Source organism: Aquarana catesbeiana, linkage group LG09, assembly GCF_042186555.1.
Source record: "Aquarana catesbeiana isolate 2022-GZ linkage group LG09, ASM4218655v1, whole genome shotgun sequence".
In the NCBI taxonomy this organism is placed as follows: Eukaryota; Metazoa; Chordata; class Amphibia; order Anura; family Ranidae; genus Aquarana; species Aquarana catesbeiana.
In genome coordinates, this window is record NC_133332.1 from 262857334 (window position 1) to 262879062 (window position 21729).

Consider the following 21729-nt stretch of genomic DNA (forward strand, 5'->3'; position numbering starts at 1 on the left):
GCCCGTCCGGAGCACCTTCAACCCGTTTACATATGATAACGAATAGATAAGAAAATATAAATAAAAAGAACAGGGTAAGTTTAGCCCGGGGGGGGGGAAGGGGGAGGGAGGAAGGGAGAGGCAAGAGAAACATGAGGACAGCATAAGGGGGGGGGGGGACCAAGCCAGTCACACCTATACACCTGGCCAGCGATACCATCTATCCACCCGGCCGGGGGGGAGGGAACTTCAGTACCCCCAACTGTTGTTACTAATTTATCCAAGAAGCACACACTTTCTCAAACTTCCAGGGGCAACCTCTGTTAATATAGGTCAATTTGTATAGGGGTAGGGCCGCATTGACCTTTTCCTCCCACGCCGATATATTGGGGGGGGGGGGGGATGAGGAAGACCATCTACAAAGAATCTCCTTTTTAGCATAATTCATTATTAAAGTATATTGAAACCGAAGAACAACAGTGTAATATATTGAAGATTACCAGTCCTCAGATGTGATGGCTGCATTCGTTTTTCTTTTTGTTCCAACCTTTTTTCTTTTTATGGTCTTACCAGTAACATCTTCTGTCCTAGGGTGACATTGCTTACTCACCATGCTGCATCTATGAAGGAGCAAGGTCATTACCCTAGGATGGGATTGCAGAGCACTTTACCTTCTCTTCTTTATAACACAGGGAGGAGGTGTTCTATAGTCCATAGAGAGAGAGAGAGTTGGGAACAATGCTAACTGATAACAGTGTTGTATAATGAGCTTACTTGATTTCTCATAGGATTGTTATATTTTATTAAAACGCAGCTCCACCCAAAAGTGCAAGTACATAGTGTTGACAAGTACCCACTCCCACTTCCGCTCGGATCACCCAGGCGATCGAAGTGGAAGTTCTCTCCCTCCCCATGGATATCTGAGACATGTCACAGGTCCCAGAAGACTGCAGGATCATTCCTGCTTGCGCATGTGCAGTGAGCACCCAGTTATGAAGCCACAAGTTGTCACAGCCGGGTGTCAACAGTTGAGATGTGGGCAAAAGGAAGACGAAGGGAAGGGAGAGCACATCGCTGGATTCTGGGACAGATTAGTTTATTAAAAGTCAGCAGCCACGGTTTTTGTAGCTGCTGATTTTTAACAAACACAACAATGCCTAGAGATTATCTTTAATAAGAGATCTAACAAAATTCTTTCAATTGTATATTTAGTACTGTCCGTGATACTTTTTTTATTTGCACTAACATACAATTTTTCAGTACAAGCTTTCGGGGTATGTCCCCTTCTTCAAGGCTACAACAAATCAAGTATAATTGTATATTTAAAATGTACATAAACCCACATTTTCTGTATGTTTTGGATGGTTTTGTCATCCTAAACTGTCAAGTTTTTTTCTTTCTTTTTTTTTGTGGGAATTGTCAATTCGCTTTCTGTCTCACTGACAAAGCAAAGCCATATTCCCTACTAGTCAGTTGTCACCAGATCAGGTTTCCTTATTTTGCACCATTTTCCTTCACCTCTCGTTCCTGTAACACCTCAAAAATTTGGGATGTCTGGAGTTCTTGCCTTTTTAAGTAGTCAAAAACAGCAATGCAAATACAGGCAAAGTCTCTCAGATACACAAAACGGTACGGCACATGGGTCATCTAAACAAGTATAGTAGAGAACAACCATCAAAAAATACTCAGAAAACATGTACACCAGTAATCTGACAGAGGAAAATATTTGATCATTTTTTACCAGACATAGATCTTTCTTGTCATAGAAATTTTAGATGGATTAAGGAACATAACAATCAATAATATCTATATTGCCGAACATAATGAAAGTGTTTCATCCTAATATGATCCCAAATAGGCACAAACCATAATCAGTATTGGGGGGGGGGTTCAAAGCCTAATGGCGAGTACACGCGATCAGAAAATTGTACGAAAAATACCGCTTTCGAAACGATCTTACAATAATCCGATGGTTAGTACAGACCTTTTGAGAGCCAATCACAACAGTTCATGCAAAATTATCTGATAGGACATGCACGAAAATGTTTCTCGTACAATACCAGATCATACGGTTTTCGTTTAATCAGCACAGTTGTTCGAAAATACAATACAAATACACATTACATCACTTCCAAATTTTTATTCTGTCATACAAGAATTTTCGTAACTTCAGTAAACTCTTTTGAGTAAACATTTTCAATATGAGATTAGTATGAAAAAAAAATTGAAGTATCGTCCGATAATTTAATCGTGTGTACCAGGCATTAGAGACTTCATTGGGATACCTGGGAGCACTACATAAGTCAATAGGCCAATGAAAGAGAAAAGGAAAAGGATTGCCAACTTCGGCAAAAGGAAATAAAGTAAAAGAGTAATGTAAAATAAGGAAAGGTTAATTTGTGAAGAAAGGTAAAGTAAAGAGGGTCCAGGACTCACTAGTCTATGGACAAATACTTGATTCACGGATCCTACATCTTCTCAAATTTCATATTGTTATTTTGAAGGGTGCAGGTGAGCCTGTTGTTAACCATAATCCAATTAAGTTTTCATTTGAGAAAATAGTGTCATAGGCTGCTTCCATTTCTCAATAGTGATCCCGGCTGCCAAGGTCATATACAGAATCAATCTTGAGGAATTCTTTGGGACCTCCGGAGGAAATTTCTGAAATAAGGCTAGCTCAAGAGATCTGCAAATATTCACTTCCATCACCAAATGGATGAGGTTAAACATTCTAATCCAGACTCTGAATACTTTGTGGCATTGCCAACAGATTTGATATATATGGTCTCCAATTAGCCACAGTGCCTAAAGCAAGCTGGTGAAATGTTGGATTTCTTATCACCTTTTGTGCCAGACACAAAGGTCACAGGACCAATAGAGAGGATGAATCTCCCTATTGGGGACCCAGACTTTTCCATGGATTTATATATTGTTGGAAATTAACCAAAATTGAACTACTTCTAGGATTGCAAGGATGCAATTTTTTTTTTCTTTTTTTTTTAATGTTGAACTTGTTGGACATACTGTGTTTTATTTTCCAAACACATTGAAACTAATGGAAGGGCTAAAATGGTGTGCATCATTGTATAAAATCCTAAATATATTGCATATTGTTTGCATAAAATTATCACTTACATTCCATATATGATATGATCATATAACAACCTGGTTTATGTGTTGTAGGACCTCAATATCGACTAGAGAAGCAGAGCCAGCCAAATGTCCCGGTGGATCTGGACAGCAGCCTGGAGAGTCAGAATTCCTTGGAGTTCTGCTTAGTAAGAGAAAACAGTAAGTGTCTCCATTGTGCCCTCACATACACGTGATAATTCAGACAATTGACGGCTCCCTTATTTCTCTGCTCAGGCAATGTGCCCATGAACTTTGATAGATTGACTCACTCTCTCTAAGTATCAGCATCCTGTTTATCTCAGTTATGACAGATCTGTGTGGAGGGTCTGACTCCAGCACTGCTGAAATGAGACTCTAGATAACTGATGAAAGGGTCATGAGTTGAAGAAACAGAATATATTATGCATTAACTCAAATGCATACATGCCTTCACTTAGGTAGAATTCATTTGCATTATGTGTTGGACAATAAAACATAATATGGCTTGCTATAGATGGACAGATGCTAGAAAAATGGCAGTAAGTGGGACACTGTTGACAGTAACACACATAAATATGCACCTGTCTTTTAAAAGTGCATAAAGTGCTAGGATTATAAAAAATGGTAGATATCACTCTTGGTTCTTTTAAGGGGCAAAGATTTTAGCATATTTATTAAGTGTGTAAAACATAGGTCCAATATAGGTCCTGTTCCAGTAATGTTTCAATTATTCTATTATAGTCTTAGGAGGTATTAATTTAAGAGAGGCCTGTTATCCTACCATTTCAGACTTTGGCTGTACCAAAGACATCCAAAGGGCTGACGAGGTTAAAGGGGGAACTAAACTGTATCTAAGCACCACAATCTGAAAACACTAATATTTAATATTCAAAGCATACTCACCCATCCACATCTCCCTGCTTTAATTTGTTGGGAAATCGCTTTTGAAAAACACCCCTTAGCATTTCTAGCTGTGGCCATCTTGAGTAAGGGCAAATGATCCATGTAGCCGTTACTTCCTGGAATCCATATGCTTTTCACCCAGGCATGCTGGCAAGAGGGTGTGCTTAGCTAAACCCCCCCCCGAATGAAAAAGCAAATGCATGTAAAGACTTTTGGCCTTTATGACATCATTTTGGCCTAGGCTAGAAACCAGGAAGCAACTGATAAAATGTATAAAAAAAGAAAACTGTTTAAAACAGGTAAATATGATATACCTTCTTATCTATTTACTAATGCTAGCAGCATAAGAATTAAAAATATTTAATGTTGTTCAGCTTTAAGTAGTTGTTTGGGCAGAGGAACAAAGTTGAATAGAAAAACTGATATCGGGTAATAAATCTCCTATCTAGCTTGAGTTCAGTCTGCTTCCAAATTTTGTTTTGCAGGTCTCTTGCCTTCAGCTGCTTAAGACATCAATACTAGTGCCTATTTGCACATGTACCTGAGAGATATATAATATCAAACATACAATATACTGTGTAACAGAAAAAATGAGTAAATCTTTTTTTTTTTTTTTTTAACAAGTCTTTATTGATTTTCAGAAGTAAATTGACAGGTACATAAAGAGGTAAATGGGTACGCAAGAAGATGTGAGAGTGCGGGCGCAGCCGCGGTGATCGCGTGGTACAATATTACAGTCATATTTGCATTCTTAAGGCTAGGTGCAAAGGATAGAAATGGTAGATATCATACATTGTGTGGAACATTCAATTCATCTTGCAAGGTTAAAACGCTTTAACTATAATGAAGGGCAGAGATACGTGAAAGTCGTTATATGCGTTTGTGTGTGTGTGGCTCAGTATTAGCTCCGTGGTTACAGAGTATAATGTATCTCATTCGTTGTTGTGTTTGTGGGTATGTAGAGTAAATATCAGTAAGGGGAGGGAAAAGTAATGATAAAAATAAGAACCTGAGGGAAACAACTGAGGGATAGTGGGGGAGAAATGAGTATGTGGGAAGGAGAGGGTGGTGAGCCTGTGGGTTGACACTGGGTTAGACCGTGTTCATCAGCGTCGGGGTGTCGAGAAATGGATGTGGCTATAGGGTGTGCTACTATCGGGGACGTTCAATCATGTCATTGTCATTTTGTATTCATTCGTTGTGGTGAAATGTATCCAGCATGACCATGTTTTAGTGAACTTAGACTGTGTGTCTTTGGATTGGTGGATGAGGTCTTCCATGACCTTTGTTTGTTGAATGCTGTGAAACCAGTCTTTTATGGTAGGTGGTTCTGTGGATCGCCATTTGCGGGGGATACACATTTTTTGCCGCATTCACCAAATGCATAGCTAGAGATTGATTGTATGCCGGTATTCGTGTTTTAGAATGATGTAGAAGGAACATTTGGGGTTCAAAATCTAGGGAGTAGGTGGTTATTCGTGTGGTCAGTTCGTGGACTTTCACCCAGAAAGGTTGGATTTTGGTGCAGGACCACCAAATGTGTAACAGAGAGCCTATGTCCGTTTTACACCTCCAGCAGGTTGAGGGTATCGTTCGGTCGATTTGGTGTAGAAGGTGTGGTGTGCGATACAATCGTGAGAGTATTTTGTATGCATTTTCTTGGACTTGCACGTTCATTGAACCCTTGTGAATCAAGGTGTATATGTTGGCCCACTCTTGGTCGTTTAATTGAATGGAGAGATCTTGCTCCCATTGGCGGTTGGTCCAGTGTTTTGTAGGGGTACGTTCGACATGTAGGAGGTTATAGGTTTGGGAGATCAGGTGGGTGAGTGTGCCCTCGGTTAGACAGAGGTTTTCGAATGGGGTTGTGGGTCGGGACCATTCCGGTGCAGGAGAGGGTTTCTGGAGGAAGTTCCGTAGTTGCACATACGTCCAGAACGGAAACTTGTCTATGTGTAGTTTTGAAGCTAAGTTAGTTTGGGATGGGAGGCTGCCATTCAAAAATGAGTAAATCTTGGTTCCACCCAAAAAAATAACCAAAATTTTACCTCAAATTACATTGACGTTAATAGGGGATGGGTTTTAATTGGTTCGGTAAAGGGCTGCTGGACAAACAGTCATCACACAAATGGCACAGAAGGTTCCCCCTCACAATACGTATGAAAATGGCACCTTGTAACATTGGAGTCAGTACATTTATAATGCTGCAATTCTCAGCCAGGGTTCCTTGAGCTGTGGCTGATTGACCTCTTATTGTATGGTGCCTATATAGTTCCAGGGCCAGCGCCACATGGCAAAGGCAACGGCATACCTATGATCTTTTTAACTATAATGCCCCGTGGCCAGGTTTAATTGCTGGGAAGAAGCACAGCCAAATTATTAATAATTAATATATGCATATCATTGCAACCCAAGATTCCAGAAAAGATTTGAGAAAATTGAACTAATGCTATAAGATTCCAGTGAAAGGGTAGCCACTTGTTTGTATTTTGAATATGTTGGTCAGGCAATGCACTGACATCTTTGCTGCCTTAGTGCTGTTTGTTCAGTGTGCCCTTGTACCTTTAACCACTTCCCTACCGCACGCCGTCATATGACATCGCTGACTTTGTGTGGGGATATCTGAATGATGCCTGCAGCTGCAGACATCATTTAGATATCATTCTTTGCAGCCGGCAATTCTGTGCATGATAAGCATGATCATAGCGGCAGTTCCACCGCTTGATCGTTCTTATAGGCGACAGGAGGGGACCTCCCGCCGCCATGTGGTGCTTCTCCGGGCTCTCCTGCTCCATCGGGGGCCTGGAGAAAGAATCGTCCGGCGCCGGATGACGAGCATAGAGATTTACGGTGAACAGATGGTCACCAGTCATCTCTATGACCATCAGAGGCCAGGTTCCTGGATGTAAACAAAGCTGCGATCGCAACTGTCAGCATGAGATTGGTGAATTTTTTTTCTCGATCTCATGCGTTCTCCTGGAGGAGAGATGTGGGGTCTTGTTGACCCCGCTTTTCTCTCAATAAAGAGGACCTGTCACAATAGATTCCTATTACAAGGGATGTTTACATTCCTTGTAATAGGTATAAAAGTGATCAAAAAAAGTATAAAAATAAAAAAATTAAGTAAAATAATTTTTTAAAAAATGTAAAACGCCCCTGTCCCCGGTAGCACGCGCTCAGAAGCGAACGCGCACATAAGTTTCGCCCACATATGTAAACGCTGTTCAAACCACACGTGAGGTATCGCCGCGTGCATTAGCGCATGTGCAACAATTCTAGCACTAGACCTCCTCTGTAACTCTAAACTAGTAACCTGTAAAAAAAATTTAAAGCGTCGCCTAAGGAGATTTTTAAGTACTGAAGTTTGGCGCCATTCCATGAGTGTGCGCAATTTTAAAGCGTGATTTGTTGGGTATCTATTTACTCGGCGTAAAATCATTTTTCACATTATACAAAAAAATGGGGCTAACTTTACTGTTTTGTTATTTTTTAATCCATGAGGGTGGTTGGTAAGTTTGAGCTTGGAAATATTATGTATTTGTTTGTCCATAAGCATGTTCACATAAACTGGTGATATACTGTTAGCCTTCATTTTGTCAATTTTCTGATGAGCTAGCTGAAATTTGCTTAGTGGATGGCCCTGTTATCCCCCTCCTGCCCAACATTCTTCCATAGAAAGAAAATAGGAAAAATTGGAACCCGAAAAATCCAATCGGGTACAGCTGCTGTTCATTAGTGTCAGAATGCAGTCATTCGTGTCAGAATACAGTAGCCCAGCAGAGGGATTTTTCCATCCACACTGTATAGCATGGATGAAGGAATCTGTTTCTGATTTATTTTGTTTTAGCCTACAGACTGAACAAAATAAAAATTGAATGTATGGCAAGCTTAAGACTAATAGGTACCATGCAATGCAATGCAACATATCCCTGAAGAGCTTCCACTGCTGGTCTTCCTTTTTCCAAACTAGCAGACCTACTGTGCAAAGGATTTCTTAAGGCCAATATTAAGGCTGATTCAAGACACTTATAATGGCTGTGACAGACTGCCTGGTACCCAGCCCAGGTGCCTCCGCCAAGATACAGCTTTCTCCACTCTGGAACCAGGCATTATAGGATTGCACCCAAGAACTAGATGACACTAGCTTAGGTGCACACTGGAACTCTTTATTGAAAAAACTCACACAGAATTTATACCACACAAAATCAGATACGAGCTTGATCACATTATCGTAAACAATGCAAACTTCAAACAGTAATATCATAGTACAGCTAACAGTACATCTAATGAACAGTAAACATAAACAGTAAGCTATTTAACAGCTAGTAACTAACAGCTAACAGTGATCTAATTAACAGTTAGTTAATTAACATCTAGTCACCTAGACAAGCCTAGTGCCCACCCAGACAATTCAGCACCAGTATTCAAGAAGACCCAGGACTGTCCAAATCTCATTAATCAGCTATCTTTTCACATCCATCTTCTCACTGAGTTTCAAGTTGGCAGAGACCATCATGGCTTCCTTGACTGTTAAATGTGGTTAATAGCATGTTATCTTGCATCATATAACAGGACATCTTCCTGAATGCTCATAGCTCCCTCAAATTTCAGGGCCCATAGTCAGTAGGCAAGAGGCTAGCCTGCAGCCCCCTCCAAAAGCCTCTGTCCCAGTTGGGTCTGTCACAGGCTGTATTGAAAACATTTAGTTTTTTTTATAGGGAAAAAAATATAACTGGATAAAAGGGTGTTTTTCATTTGCTTGGAGTTCAGCTTTGAATAATACATAGTAGAGGTATCTATCCAGATCATTAAAATGTAGAACAGATCTTGTAATAAACACAGGGAATGTTGTTACCCCTACATTTGCTTCTATACTCTTTTCCAAATATCCTAAAGATTTATAAGCTTTTGTTCCTGCCTTATCCACCCTGTAAAATGCAAGTAGTGCGAGCGCACAGCCTTTCCACGGCTAATTGAACTTTATATCCTGCCGCTTGCTTTCTATGATGCTCCCCTCCTTATCTTATCATTAAGAACTAATTAGTATTCAGAGGAAATTGCTCTTAATATATTAAAATTGGTTAAGTGCTTTTAGACCTGTATGAAAAGACAGTGTCTTATTGGGGGCCATAATGAGGGACTTTGTGTATGTAATTAATTGAATTACAATTAAAAATTTTCATTAAGTGAAATACTACTCCATAAAAATGATACAGCAATATGGATCTACATGCTAAACTTCTGCTTTTGCTACAAACAGGAATGTGTATATATGTGTGTAATTTGTTCTCTAGTGTATATTTTGTATCATTACCAACAGTGATACAATAGGTAACCTTTTGTATCTGTGCGCCCAAGTCATGTAATTGAGGAATATAGTGTATATACACCAATCAGCCATTACATTACGACCACCCACCATAACACTTTGAGGCATGGAACTCCACTAGACCTCTGAATGTATGCTGTGGTATCTTTCACCAAGCCATTAGTAGCAGAACCTTTAAGTCCTGTACTTTATATATACTGATTAGCCATAATTTTATGACCACCCATCTAATATTGAGTACTGACCTTTTGCCACCAAAACAATGCCAACGCGTTGAGGCATGGATCCCTGTAGACCGTTAAAGGTATACTGTGGTATCTGGCACTAAGCCGTCAGTAGCAGATCCCTTAAAGTGGAAGTAAAGACAAAATCTAACTAACGCTAAACCTATTCTCTGCCACATTCTATGCCTAATCTAACTAGCCCTGTAAAGAAAAATCGTTATACTTACCTGTTCTGCAGCCGCTCTGGTCCAGTCTCCAGTGGCTGCTTGGGAAGTGACATCACTCATAGACTTACTATGGGGCTTCCGTTGTCGACTGCCTTTCCTGCACCCTGCCTACACACTGATGCTGCCTCTGACAGCTTAGCGTGGGACCAGACCAGTGCGGCTGCAGAACAGAATATAGGGTTTTTCTTTCTAGAACATCACGGGACACAGAGCCACAGTAATTACTGATGGGTTATATAGGTATCACTGGTGATTGGACACTGGCACACCCTATCAGGAAGTTCAACCCCCTATATAATCCCTCCCCCTTGCAGGGATACCTCAGTTTTTACGCCAGTGTCTTAGGTGATGGACGTGTAAAGATGTCCTGTGCTGAGCTCCAAAGGGAATATCCTAAGATCCTATACTGGGGCAAGCCAGGCGAACCGGATCCATTCAAAGTGTCTTTTCATGGCCGAATTGTATGGTACCCGGGCCTCGTGTCCGAAGAAACGAGGTTTTACCCGTAACGCTTCTCTTTTTAGAGAGCTGGACCCCGCAGATCAGAAAATGGCTTTAAACTTCCTAATTTCTGGCGAGGTGCTTTACGGTCCCAGAACTGTTGGATCCCCCTATTCGTAGGGGGCCCCAGTCTCTGACGGTTTTTTCAAACGGAGCCCACCGTGAGAGGTGAAGATTGGGTCTGTGTAAACAGCACCCTGCAGCCGGATAAGGTAAGAGGAGATTCCACAGAATTTTTGAGTTCTAGTGGCTTTTCTCCTTTAAGGTAAATGCATGCTATGCCTATTGTGACCACCAGGGGCTGCCAAGAGCACAAACCTGCACATGCTGACATGTCTGTCTCAGTGTTTGTTCATTGCTGTTCATGTCCCAGCATCTCAGGCCGGCTGCAAAAAAGGTAAGGTGGAAAGGGGGATTTCTCATGTTTGAATGTTCCCCCCAGGCTAGAGAGGGGCCGCAGGGGTCTAGAAAGTGGTTATACCACCCGGGCTCTGCGGCCTAATGGCCACCATCTCTGAATCTAGCCGTTCAGGCAGATCTTGCTACCAGCCTCTTTCCCTCCCCCCCCCCCCCCAGCCTTTCTCCAGAAACATGACAGGAGAAGTGGGCCAGAGCGGGAAGCACTCGTTTTTTTTTCAAAACTCGAGGGGGGGGCGGTAGAGGGGGGGGCGGGACGTCAGCACAGGTGCTTAGACTCCCACTCAGGCCAGCTGCAGGCTATTAGAGGCACTCTGTACAGGTGCACACAGCCTTCTGAGAGACACAGAGCTGACGGTCGCATGTAAGGTGGGACACAGGCATTCTCCTAGGCAGCATTTACTGAAGTAACACCAGACTGAGCATTGGGTAGCAAGGCTTTTAGCCAGACTACATCGCTCAGCAGGCAGTGTTCATTTGTATACCTCACACCTTGTTGCTTTGCACTATGGGTAGAAGAGGTTCAAGCACCCCAGGAACCAGAGACACTAGGGGATCTCGTTCAGGTTCTGAGGGCCCCCTGTCGGCAGCATCCTCCCCCCCTAAAGATGGGCCAGGGACGGCTAGCCAGGGAGAGCCATCGGGGTCAGGGGCTACACCTGCTTCTGGCACTTCAGCCCCTGTATATATTACACAAGAGGTTTTTTCCTCAACCATTAATGGTCTAGAGGAAAGATTAATGGCCGTGATTACGTCTTCACTCAGTGGAAGAAAACGCACTAGGCTTTCCTCTGTTCCCCAAGACCCACAGACAGAGGAGCTCTGGGATAAAGGAGATGAATCCCTTTCAGAGGATTGGGATGGGATGGATGATTCCTCTTCGGAGGATTCAGGTGGAGAGGGACCCTCTGCGACTTCCCAAGAGGAGAAAGTCTTAGTGCAGATCCTCACTGGATTGGTCCGATCCACATTTAAGTTGCCCATACCTGAAACTGCTAAAGAATCCTCTTCTGCTTTGGGGTCACTGAAACCTTTCCAAACAGCACATGCTTTTCCTGTTCATACTTTACTTGAAAAGCTCATTTATTCTGAGTGGGATCACCCAGACAAACATTTTTTTCCGCCGAGAAAGTTTTCAACACTTTATCCGATGGAAGAAAAGTTTATTAAAATGTGGGGAATACCGGTTATTGATGCCGCCATTTCCTCCGTAAATAATAGCCTGACTTGTCCTGTAGACAATGCTCAGATGCTCAGGGATCCTGTAGATAAAAGGATGGAATCCCTATTGAAGGATGTTTTCTCCTTAGCAGGATCAGTGGCCCAACCTGCAGTAGCAGCGATTGGAGTCTGTCAATACTTAAGAGACCATGTTAAGCAGGTCATCAAAGTATTACCTGAACAGCAGGCCCAGGGGTTTGCTAACCTTCCAGCGGCCTTATGCTTTGTGGTTGACGCCATTAGAGATTCTATCGTGCAAACCTCCCGTCTTTCACTGGGGTTGGTGCATATACGTAGAATCCTATGGTTGAAAAATTGGTCAGCCGAAGCACCATGTAAGAAGCTACTGGCTGGGTTTCCATTTCGTGGTGCAAGGTTGTTTGGAGAGGACTTGGATAACTATATCAAGAGAATCTCTTGTGGGAAAAGCACTCTCTTACCTGTCAAGAAGAAGAGTAAGCGTCCCTCTTTCAAACGGACTCTTTCCCCAGCGCCGGAGGCTTCAGCCTCCAGGCAGTCTCGATGGCCGCCTCCATCGGGGTCCAGAGACAAGAGTCAACCCCAGGGACAAAAGAAGTCCTGGGGAAAGAAGCCTACTAGGCAAAACACTAAGACCTCTGCATAAGGGGGCGCCCCCGCTCACTCGAGTGAGGGGAAGACTGCGACAGTTCTCAGAGCTCTGGCAGGAGGACTTCCAGGACAGATGGGTAATCTCCACGGTAACCTTAGGGTACAAGCTGGAGTTTCAGGAATTCCCCTCTCCTCGGTTCCTCAGATCAAGTGTTCCCAGAGAAGAAGCAGGCCCTCCTAGCGTTAGAGCGACTTTTGTCGCAGGAGGTCATTATGATCCCACAAAGGACCAGGGATTGGGCTTCTTTTCCAACCTTTTTACGGTCCAAAAGCCAAATGGGGATGTCAGGCCCATTCTGGACTTAAGGGATCTGAACCGATTCCTAAGGATTCAATCCTTCCGCATGGAATCAATTCGAACGGTAGTTCCCACCCTGCAGGGAGGAGAATTTCTGGCATCAATAGACATCAGAGATGCATATCTGCATGTGCCCATTTTTCCTGCTCATCAGAAGTTTCTACGCTTCGAGGTAGGAGGGCGCCATTTCCAATTTGTGGCTCTGCCTTTCAGGATAGCCACTGCACCTCGAGTGTTCACAAAGATCTTGGCTCTTCCTCTGGCCAGATTAAGGGCTCAGGGTATAGCTGTCATAGCATACCTAGACGAACTGCTCTTGATAGACCGGTCGGTAGCCTCTTTGAATGGAAACTTGAGGACCACAGTCAGGTATCTAGAACACCTGGGTTGGATCCTCAACTTGGAAAAGTCTTTCCTAAAACCAGTAAGAAGACTGGAGTATTTAGGTCTGATTATAGATACAAGCCAGGAGAAAATATTTCTACCCCAGGCAAAGATCACTGCTTTGAGAGAGCTGATTCTGACAGTAAGGACCAAGAAGGGTCCCTCAGTCTGCCTTTGTATGAGGCTACTAGGGAAGATGGTGTCTTCATTCGAAGCAGTTCCCTATGCTCAGTTTCACTCAAGAATGCTGCAACACAGTATTCTGTCGACCTGGAACAAGAAGGTTCAGGCATTAGACTTTCCGATGCACCTGTCGCATGCGGTGCATCAGAGCCTCAATTGGTGGCTCATACCCGAAAACCTGCAGAAGGGGAAATCCTTTCTACCGGTTCCTGGACGGTGGTAACAACAGATGCCAGTCTGTCAGGTTGGGGAGCAGTTCTGGAACAGGCTGCGGTCCAAGGGGTATGGTCCAAGACAGAGAGGACCTTACCCATCAACATTCTGGAGATCCGGGCGATACATCTAGCTCTAAAGGCCTGGACTATCAGGCTACAGGGTTGTCCAGTCAGGATCCAGTCCGACAATGCCACAGCAGTGGCTTATGTCAATCATCAGGGAGGCACCCGGAGCCGAGCTGCTCAAAAGGAGGTGAACCAGATCTTAGTCTGGGCAGAGATGCATGTGCCATGCATATCGGCAGTTTTCATCCCGGGAATAGAGAATTGGCAGGCGGACTATCTAAGTCGCCAGCAGTTACTTCCGGGGGAATGGTCTCTGCATCCCGACGTCTTTTGGGCCAGATGCCAAAGATGGGGGGTTCCAGATGTAGATCTCTTTGCATCCCGATTCAACAAAAAGATAGACAGATTTGTGGCAAGGACAAAAGATCCTCTTGCATGCGGGACGGATGCGTTGGTGATTCCGTGGCATCGGTTCTCACTGATTTACGCATTCCCGCCTATTCTGCTACTACCACGACTCCTTCGCAGGATCAGGCAGGAAAGGAAGTCGGTGCTTCTGGTGGCCCCCGCTTGGCCCAGAAGGACCTGGTATGCAGAAATAGTAAGGATGACAGTAGGTCCCCCGTGGACCCTACCGGTACGCCCAGACCTGTTATCTCAAGGTCCAGTGTTCCACCCTGCCTTACAAACGCTAAATTTGACGGTTTTGCTATTGAGACCCACGTTCTGAAGAGTCGTGGGCTCTCAGGTCCTGTCATATCTACCTTGATTAATGCAAGGAAGCCAGCTTCCAGGATAATTTATCATAGAGTCTGGAAAGCTTATATAACCTGGTGTGAATCCAGAGGTTGGCATCCCAGGAAATATGTCATAGGTAGAATTCTTGATTTTCTACAATTAGGATTAGAGATGAAGCTGGCCTTGAGTACCATCAAGGGCCAGGTCTCTGCTTTATCAGTATTATTTCAGCGGCCACTTGCTTCGCATTCTTTGGTCCGAAACTTTATGCAGGGGGTGATGCGTCTTAATCCTCCGGTTAAAGCGCCCCTAAACCCCCGGGACTTGAACTTGGTCCTGGCTGTGTTACAGAAACAGCCTTTTGAACCAATAAGTCAGATTCCTTTGGTCTTGTTGACAAGGAAGTTAATTTTTCTGGTGGCCATCTCTTCTGCTAGAAGAGTATCAGAATTAGCAGCTCTTTCCTGTAAGGAGCCTTATTTGATTATACACAAGGATAGAGTGGTACTACGCCCTCATCCTAGTTTTTTACCGAAGGTGGTTTCTGATTTTCATTTAAACCAAGACATTGTTCTACCTTCCTTTTTTCCAGATCCCTGTTCTCCGGAAGAGAGATCTCTACATTCGTTGGATGTAGTAAGAGCAGTTAAGGCCTATCTAGGGGCAACTGCTCAGATCCGCAAGACGGATGTTTTGTTTGTGCTGCCAGAGGGTCCCAATAGAGGACAGGCAGCGTCAAAAGCTACCATTTCTAAATGGATTCGACAATTGATCATTCAAGCTTACGGTTTGAAACAGAAGATTCCTCCGTTTCAGATCAGGGCACATTCCACAAGGGCTATTGGTGCTTCTTGGGCAGTGCATCACCAGGCCTCTATGGCTCAAATCTGCAAGGCCGCAACTTGGTCTTCAGTCCATACATTCACCAGATTCTATCAGGTGGATGTGAGAAGGCATGAGGATATCGCCTTTGGGCGTAGTGTGCTGCAGGCAGCGGTACAGGGTCCTCAGGTCTGATTGCACCCTACTTGGTCGTGGTTCCCCCCCCCTCAGGTAGCATTGCTCTGGGACATCCCATCAGTAATTACTGTGGCTCTGTGTCCTGTGATGTTCGAGAAAGAAAATAGGATTTTTTAAAACAGCTTACCTGTAAAAATCCTTTTCTTTCGAAGGACATCACGGGACACAGAGGTCCCGCCCCTCTTCTAATACACTATATTGCTTGGCTACAAAACTGAGGTATCCCTGCAAGGGGGAGGGATTATATAGGGGGTTACACTTCCTGATAGGGTGTGCCAGTGTCCAATCACCAGTGATACCTATATAACCTATCAGTAATTACTGTGGCTCTGTGTCCCGTGATGTCCTTCGAAAGAAAAGGATTTTACAGGTAAGCTGTTTTAAAAAATCCTATTTTTTTATTTACAGAGCTAGATGAGGCTTGGAATGTGGCAGAAAATAGGTTTAAAGTTAGGTTTTGACTAAACTTCCACTTTAAGTCCTGTAAGTTGTGCCTCCATGGATCCGACTTGTTTTTCCAGCACATCCTACCGATGCTTGATTGAGATATGGAGAATTTAAAGTCAATACCTCAAACTTTTTATGTTCTTCAAACCATTCTTGAATTCATCAGACCAGGCCACCTTTTTCCATTGCTCTGTGGTCCAGTTCTGATGCTCATTTGCCAAGTGTAGGTGCTTTTGGCTGTGAATGTAACAAACCAGTGATCTACTGTGTATTCTGACATCTTTCTGTCAGAACCTGCATTAACTTTTTCAGCAATTTGATCTACAGTAGCTCTTTTAGTGGATTGAACTACATGGGGCAGTGTGCGCTTCCCACATGCAGTAAGCTTTCGCCGCCCATGACCCTGTCACCAGTGTTCCCTCTTTGGACCACTTTTGGTAGGCCAGGAACATCCCACATAAGCTGCAGTTTTGGATATGCTCTGACCCAATCGTCTAGTCATTACAGTACATATATATACATACATATATAATATGCTTTTTTTTTTTTACTTTAAAACATTTCTGCATGTTGATTCCTTATTGGAAGTCGAAGGTCTTGTTGTTTTCCATAAACCTCTGTTTACTTGTGTCTGCATTTGCACAAAGGCTCAATGTGCCAAGTTCTAAGCTGGAGGCGGAGACTGGCCCCTTATATCACATGTGTCAAACACAAGGCCTGCGGGCCAAATCCGCCCCTCCAGGCCATTTTGTGTAACCCTCCCAACCAGGGGTAAAGATGGAAGTGAGATGTGGATAGCCTGTGAAAGAGAGCTGAACACTGCACACTGTGCATAGCCCACCCCTAAACCCTGCAGTCTGTAGCGCACTCCTCAACCCTGCACTCTGTACATAGTGCACCTCTGAACCCTACACTCAGTATGTAGTGCAACCCTGGGCTCTACATTCAATATGTAGCGCACCCCTGAGCTCTTCACTCTGTATGTCTTGAATTCCTCCTGAAACATAGTAGTGCATTTCCTGATATGTGAGGGTGCCTATAGCCTCATAGCTATATATCTTTAGTGTGAGTTCTAAGGCACTTCTTCCTCTGTCTGTTAGTCTCAGGAGCTTTAGATTTGAGATTTGGTGATATGACTACAATGTTGCTCAGTGTTCTCCGCTGAAGCAAAACCCTGCCTCTATCAAGATGGCAGCCTTCACACATTAAGTGAGTGCAGATCGTGTCATAGTATGTCATCAATAGGGGAATAATCAGCTGCATGGAGACCACAGACAATGCTTCTGACCAGTCCTTTGCCCACTACCTGTCTTTTTGGGTACAGTTTCCAAAGTTCAGTTCCTCTTTAATGTGAAGACTTTAATTTGTATTCTGGATTAACAGGAGTGGATGATAATTACTGTAAATGTTATTGCTGCCTGTGGCCCTGTTGAGAAGATATCCCCTGCTTTGGTGAACACCACCAGAAAAGGTTGATGTTAATCAAAAGTTCAATTGGAGACAAAACCTTGTTTTGGTTTTAGGTAGAGTTCTGGAAAGGTTTTGAAATTGTTAGGTTTTTTTCTTTGCTATTTTTCCCAGTTCTTTAAAAAATATTGAAGAACACACATGCACCTGATAAAATCTTATATCAAAAATACTGCAACTAGGCATATCTATTTTTCTTCTCTGATCTACTTTTATATGCATCCATCCTAATTTTTAAAATGGAATAGGTGAAAATTCTCCATCAGTTACTGAGAGATTCAACACTGTAGATTCATAACCTGTAGGTATGCTGCCACCTTCAAGGCAATTGGACACTATGTAAAAAGGGTAAAGTAGTCGGCTAGGACATACCTCTCCAGCTCTGCTTGATCAAGACTTCTCATACTGGAATTTTTCACTCGGGATGTTGCTGGTGGTTTCACGCCAGATCCTTGATATCGCGATCGTCTCTCTAGCAGCCATCAAGCATGGTGTCTTCTGGATTAGCTGGCAATTGGGTATTTCACTGTGACAGCCTTGTACTTTATTCAGTCTCTGCAGAGGCATACCTGAGTATCAAAGCTGTTTGCACTGCATGTCATGCCAGACTCTATTCTGGGAATCCACTGCAACAGTTCAGATTCCCAGAAACCTAGTTCCAAGGCTAGCTCTAAAGATTCTCCACTGGGAAATGTGGCTGTGCTTCACTGACTTTTGTTTTGGTGATCTCAGTGGATGTGTCTTGTGTTGTGGCAGCCACCATTTTTACTAAAGGCCCTATGTCGTACTGACCATCGCTGGTTGTTTTCCCATGCCTCCTACTGCCATTTTGTTTAAGGACATTTGCCTATGTAGCACCCTCCATAGGTAGGTGCTAGAAGAGATATAGTTTTGGGGTCTTTCTGCTTACCAGGAAGGCTGCCAGGTAAATGTAGATGCTCTCTGCCTACCAGGGAGCAGGGATCCATTGATAGGGTCTGCTCATGGTGTTCAGGTGCTGCTCAGGTTGTCTGAATGTTTCACACTGGTCCAATAGGAGGGGGCATATTGGACAGTGGGTGAAAACCTGACAAATGAGAGCACAGGCATAGTTACACCCCTGGCTATTGGCAGAGGAAAGTGCCTCAGTGCATGCTGGGTGACTGTATATATGCCAAGGGCACATGTGCGTTGGGTTCTGGAGGGAGGGGGCATCTGTCCCTCCTCTCCACAGGCTGCCTTGCGGCCTCAGGTGGTTGACCTGAGGGCCTGAATCTAAAGCTGCAACCCAGATGTCCTGTAGAGCTGACTGGAAGGGAGACACACCAGGAAGAATCTGTTTCTGCCCACAGTGAGTACGGATCTGTGTTATGGGGCCTGTCCTGTGAGGGCCATCCCTTTAGCTAATAGTGTCAGTGGATGGGGGGCAGCCAAAGGGGATGCTAGTGAGTGTTGTGAAGATAGAACAGTTTCATTAAGTCTGCTGCCAGAGCAAGCAAAGGACTTATTTCTTCCATACAAGTGTTGTATGGCATAGCAAAGAATCTGCTACTACAGTTAACCTGGTGAGGCCAAGTGAGAGTTGTCCTCATCTGTAAATGGTTCCAGTTGGAGTAGCCCACTATTCCCTTTTCCCATCCAAGTTTCAACAATAAAAACCAAAAAAAAAACAAACCCCTGTATTGATTATTAGATAACGAGTGGATGAGAGTATGGTTGGTTGTGTGAAAACCTCTAGTAACTGGCTGCAAGATAATAAGGGGAAGGCCCAGTGAAGTCTAAACACAGCAATCCCTACAGGGGCAGTACTACACCTATAATACAGGACTCTTGATTTTCTGAAGTCGTTAGTTATCTCAGGACATGGGCATTACTTGCTGGGCACATGGCTTATGGGCCGCCTTCTTCTACACCCTAATGCATGAACTCTGCTGTTCTGGGTCAGGATACCATTCTGCAACCCTCTTGCTGCCACACAACTCCTGACTTTTGGACCATGGCCTGAATACTTCAGTACCTCTCCTAAGTAAGCAGGTCCCCACCTGTTTGTGAGTATCCAGCCACCTACCTACAATGCAAAGCATTTTTCCTCAAGCTTGGTACTTTTAGCAATGTGTCTGACAGAAACGAGAACCAGTTGCCATACAGTTACTGTCAGCTTTCCTGAGGACATATTTTATGCTTGTGCTGTCTGTAACCAAGTTTGAGAGACCAGGGAGTGATTCACTATGTGATTGTCTGCAGGCTCTTGTTTGAGCTTACCTGCTTCTGCAACCACCTCTAAACCTTCTCTAAACCTTCTCTGGAGCCTAGTGCTAGCTGCCCAGGACTAGCAAGATTTTTTGGCAAGTTTCAAGCTGAGGACTTTAAAGTACCCTTCAGATCCAGTGGAAATGCTGTCACCTCTCTATAACAGGCCTCAGCACTGCTTTAAACTCAATTGAAGCCTACCAGCAGATTATGAAAATGAAAACTCCCATTTAGAACTGTGGTTAACATTGTTTACTGAAGCTGTAAGTTGTTTTAAAAGCTTCAGCAAAGCTTGCCGAAATCTTTGCAAATGTTTTCTAACAGTTGGCTTTTACATTTACTGCTCTTTTTTTATGCTGAAGCTTGTATTAACAGGGCTTTTTGGAGGGCGTTTATGTTTCAACTGCACAGTTGCAGCATGCATCCCCTGGTTTGCTGTCTTACTCAGATTCTGATCCCCTAGTTTTTTGCTGGGCTCGAAAACATGTATGCAGTGTATTCCCCTGAAGCAGAATTGCTTAGCAAGGAGGAACAGTAAGTGGTTCTCCCACCCCAACAAAAAAGGAGGTGGTTTCAGGTCTTGTGAAGTTATTATTGATACCTTGAAGTTGAAGGATCCATCTTCAACTTTGTCCAGTAAGACGAAGCTCTGTGCTCCTAAACACCTAAGTGCTCTGTTGCAGGTTTTCCTTATTATCTGCAAAGGGACCTGATAGGTTTTTCCATTTAATGGTATTCGTTCAACCTTTATCTCATTGCGGAGGATTTCTTCAAAAAGGGTTCCATACTTCTAGCTGTAAACACATTAATTTCTTGACTGTTATCCCTGTCTATGTACTTCATCTTTCAAAAACAAGAAATCAACTATTCCAGTACCCTTTACATATTCTACAGTCACTACAGCAATTCAAATAGTGATTTCTGCATTACAAAACGTAAAAAAAAAAAAAAAAAAAACACTTTAAAACTTCAGAAATCAGCAGCAAAGTTGCAAATGTAGTGCAAAAAATATATCCAAGTGGACATCAGTTTTGTAGCTGCTTGTGCAGATTCTCACACTTGAAAATACCACCCACGTTGCAATAATTAGGCAGTCTTATACACTGTCTTCTGTTCCAAGCCCTGGTAAAGGGCATTTTTGGACCCCAAAAACATTTTGACTACCCTTTTGATTATTCGTCTTACCATACATTGGAGACCAAGCCTTTCAAGCCAGTGGACAAGTCCATCTCTGCATGAAGAAATTCTCCCATGATATCAAGGTAGGTTTTTGGCTTCAGCACATCTTAGAAGCCTGGGCATTTGAGATGGTGGCCATGAGCTACAAAATATGGCCCCAGTTTGCTCCCAAAAGATTCTCTGCACCATATAATGAAAAAACACATAAATGAGTTTTTGGTCCATATTGTGAACTTGGTGTTGAGTTATTCATCTTAATGGTCATCACAGAGGACAAGGGGCACTCTTTACGTCTAGAGGAAAAGAGATTTAACCACTTGCCGACCAGCCGTTGTCATACTGCTGCAGGTTGGCTCGTTCCCGCAAATCGCTGTAGATGTGCGTCAGATGGGAACCCGTTTTTGTGGGCGCGCCCCCCCCATTGGTCAGCAGGGGAGCCAATCAGCAGGTCTGGTGAACTCAATGTCCGCCGGACACCCGCAATCGTTCCCTGCTGTGAAAGAACGGGGGATCTGCCTATGTAAACAAGGCAAATCTCCGTTCTGACAGGGGAGATCACACAGATCCTGTCTTTCTGCTAAGCAGGAAGACGGATCTGTGAGTTTCCCCAGTCACACCGTCCCCCATACAGTTAGAAAACACAAACGGGGAACACATTTAACCCCTTGATTGCCCCTGATGTTAACCCCTTCCCAGCCAGTGTCATTAGTACAATAACAGTGCATATTTTTTGCGTTGATTACAGTAATAATGTCACTGGTTCCCAAAAAAGTGTCAAAAATGTCATGTATCTGATCTGTCCGCCGCAATGTCGCAGTCCTGCTTAAAATCACTGATTACTGCCATTACTAGTAAAAAATAAATATTAAATAAAAAACATAATTCTATCCCCTATTTTGTAGAAGCAATAACGTTTGCGCAAACCAATCAATATGCGCTTGTTGCAATTTTTTTTACAAAA

At 43.5% G+C, this 21729-nt stretch overlaps 1 protein-coding gene across 3 annotated transcripts in view; it reads left to right on the forward strand.

The window, feature by feature from the left end:
- The window catches only part of MAPKAP1 (MAPK associated protein 1), a 399325-nt gene that overhangs the window by 256129 nt on the left and 121467 nt on the right, over window positions 1–21729 (forward strand). For all 3 annotated transcript variants that reach the window (XM_073600313.1, XM_073600315.1, XM_073600314.1), the window contains one exon: window positions 3163–3270. In XM_073600313.1, coding sequence (XP_073456414.1) covers window positions 3163–3270 — 108 coding nt within the window. The remainder of the gene's footprint in view (window positions 1–3162; window positions 3271–21729) is intronic.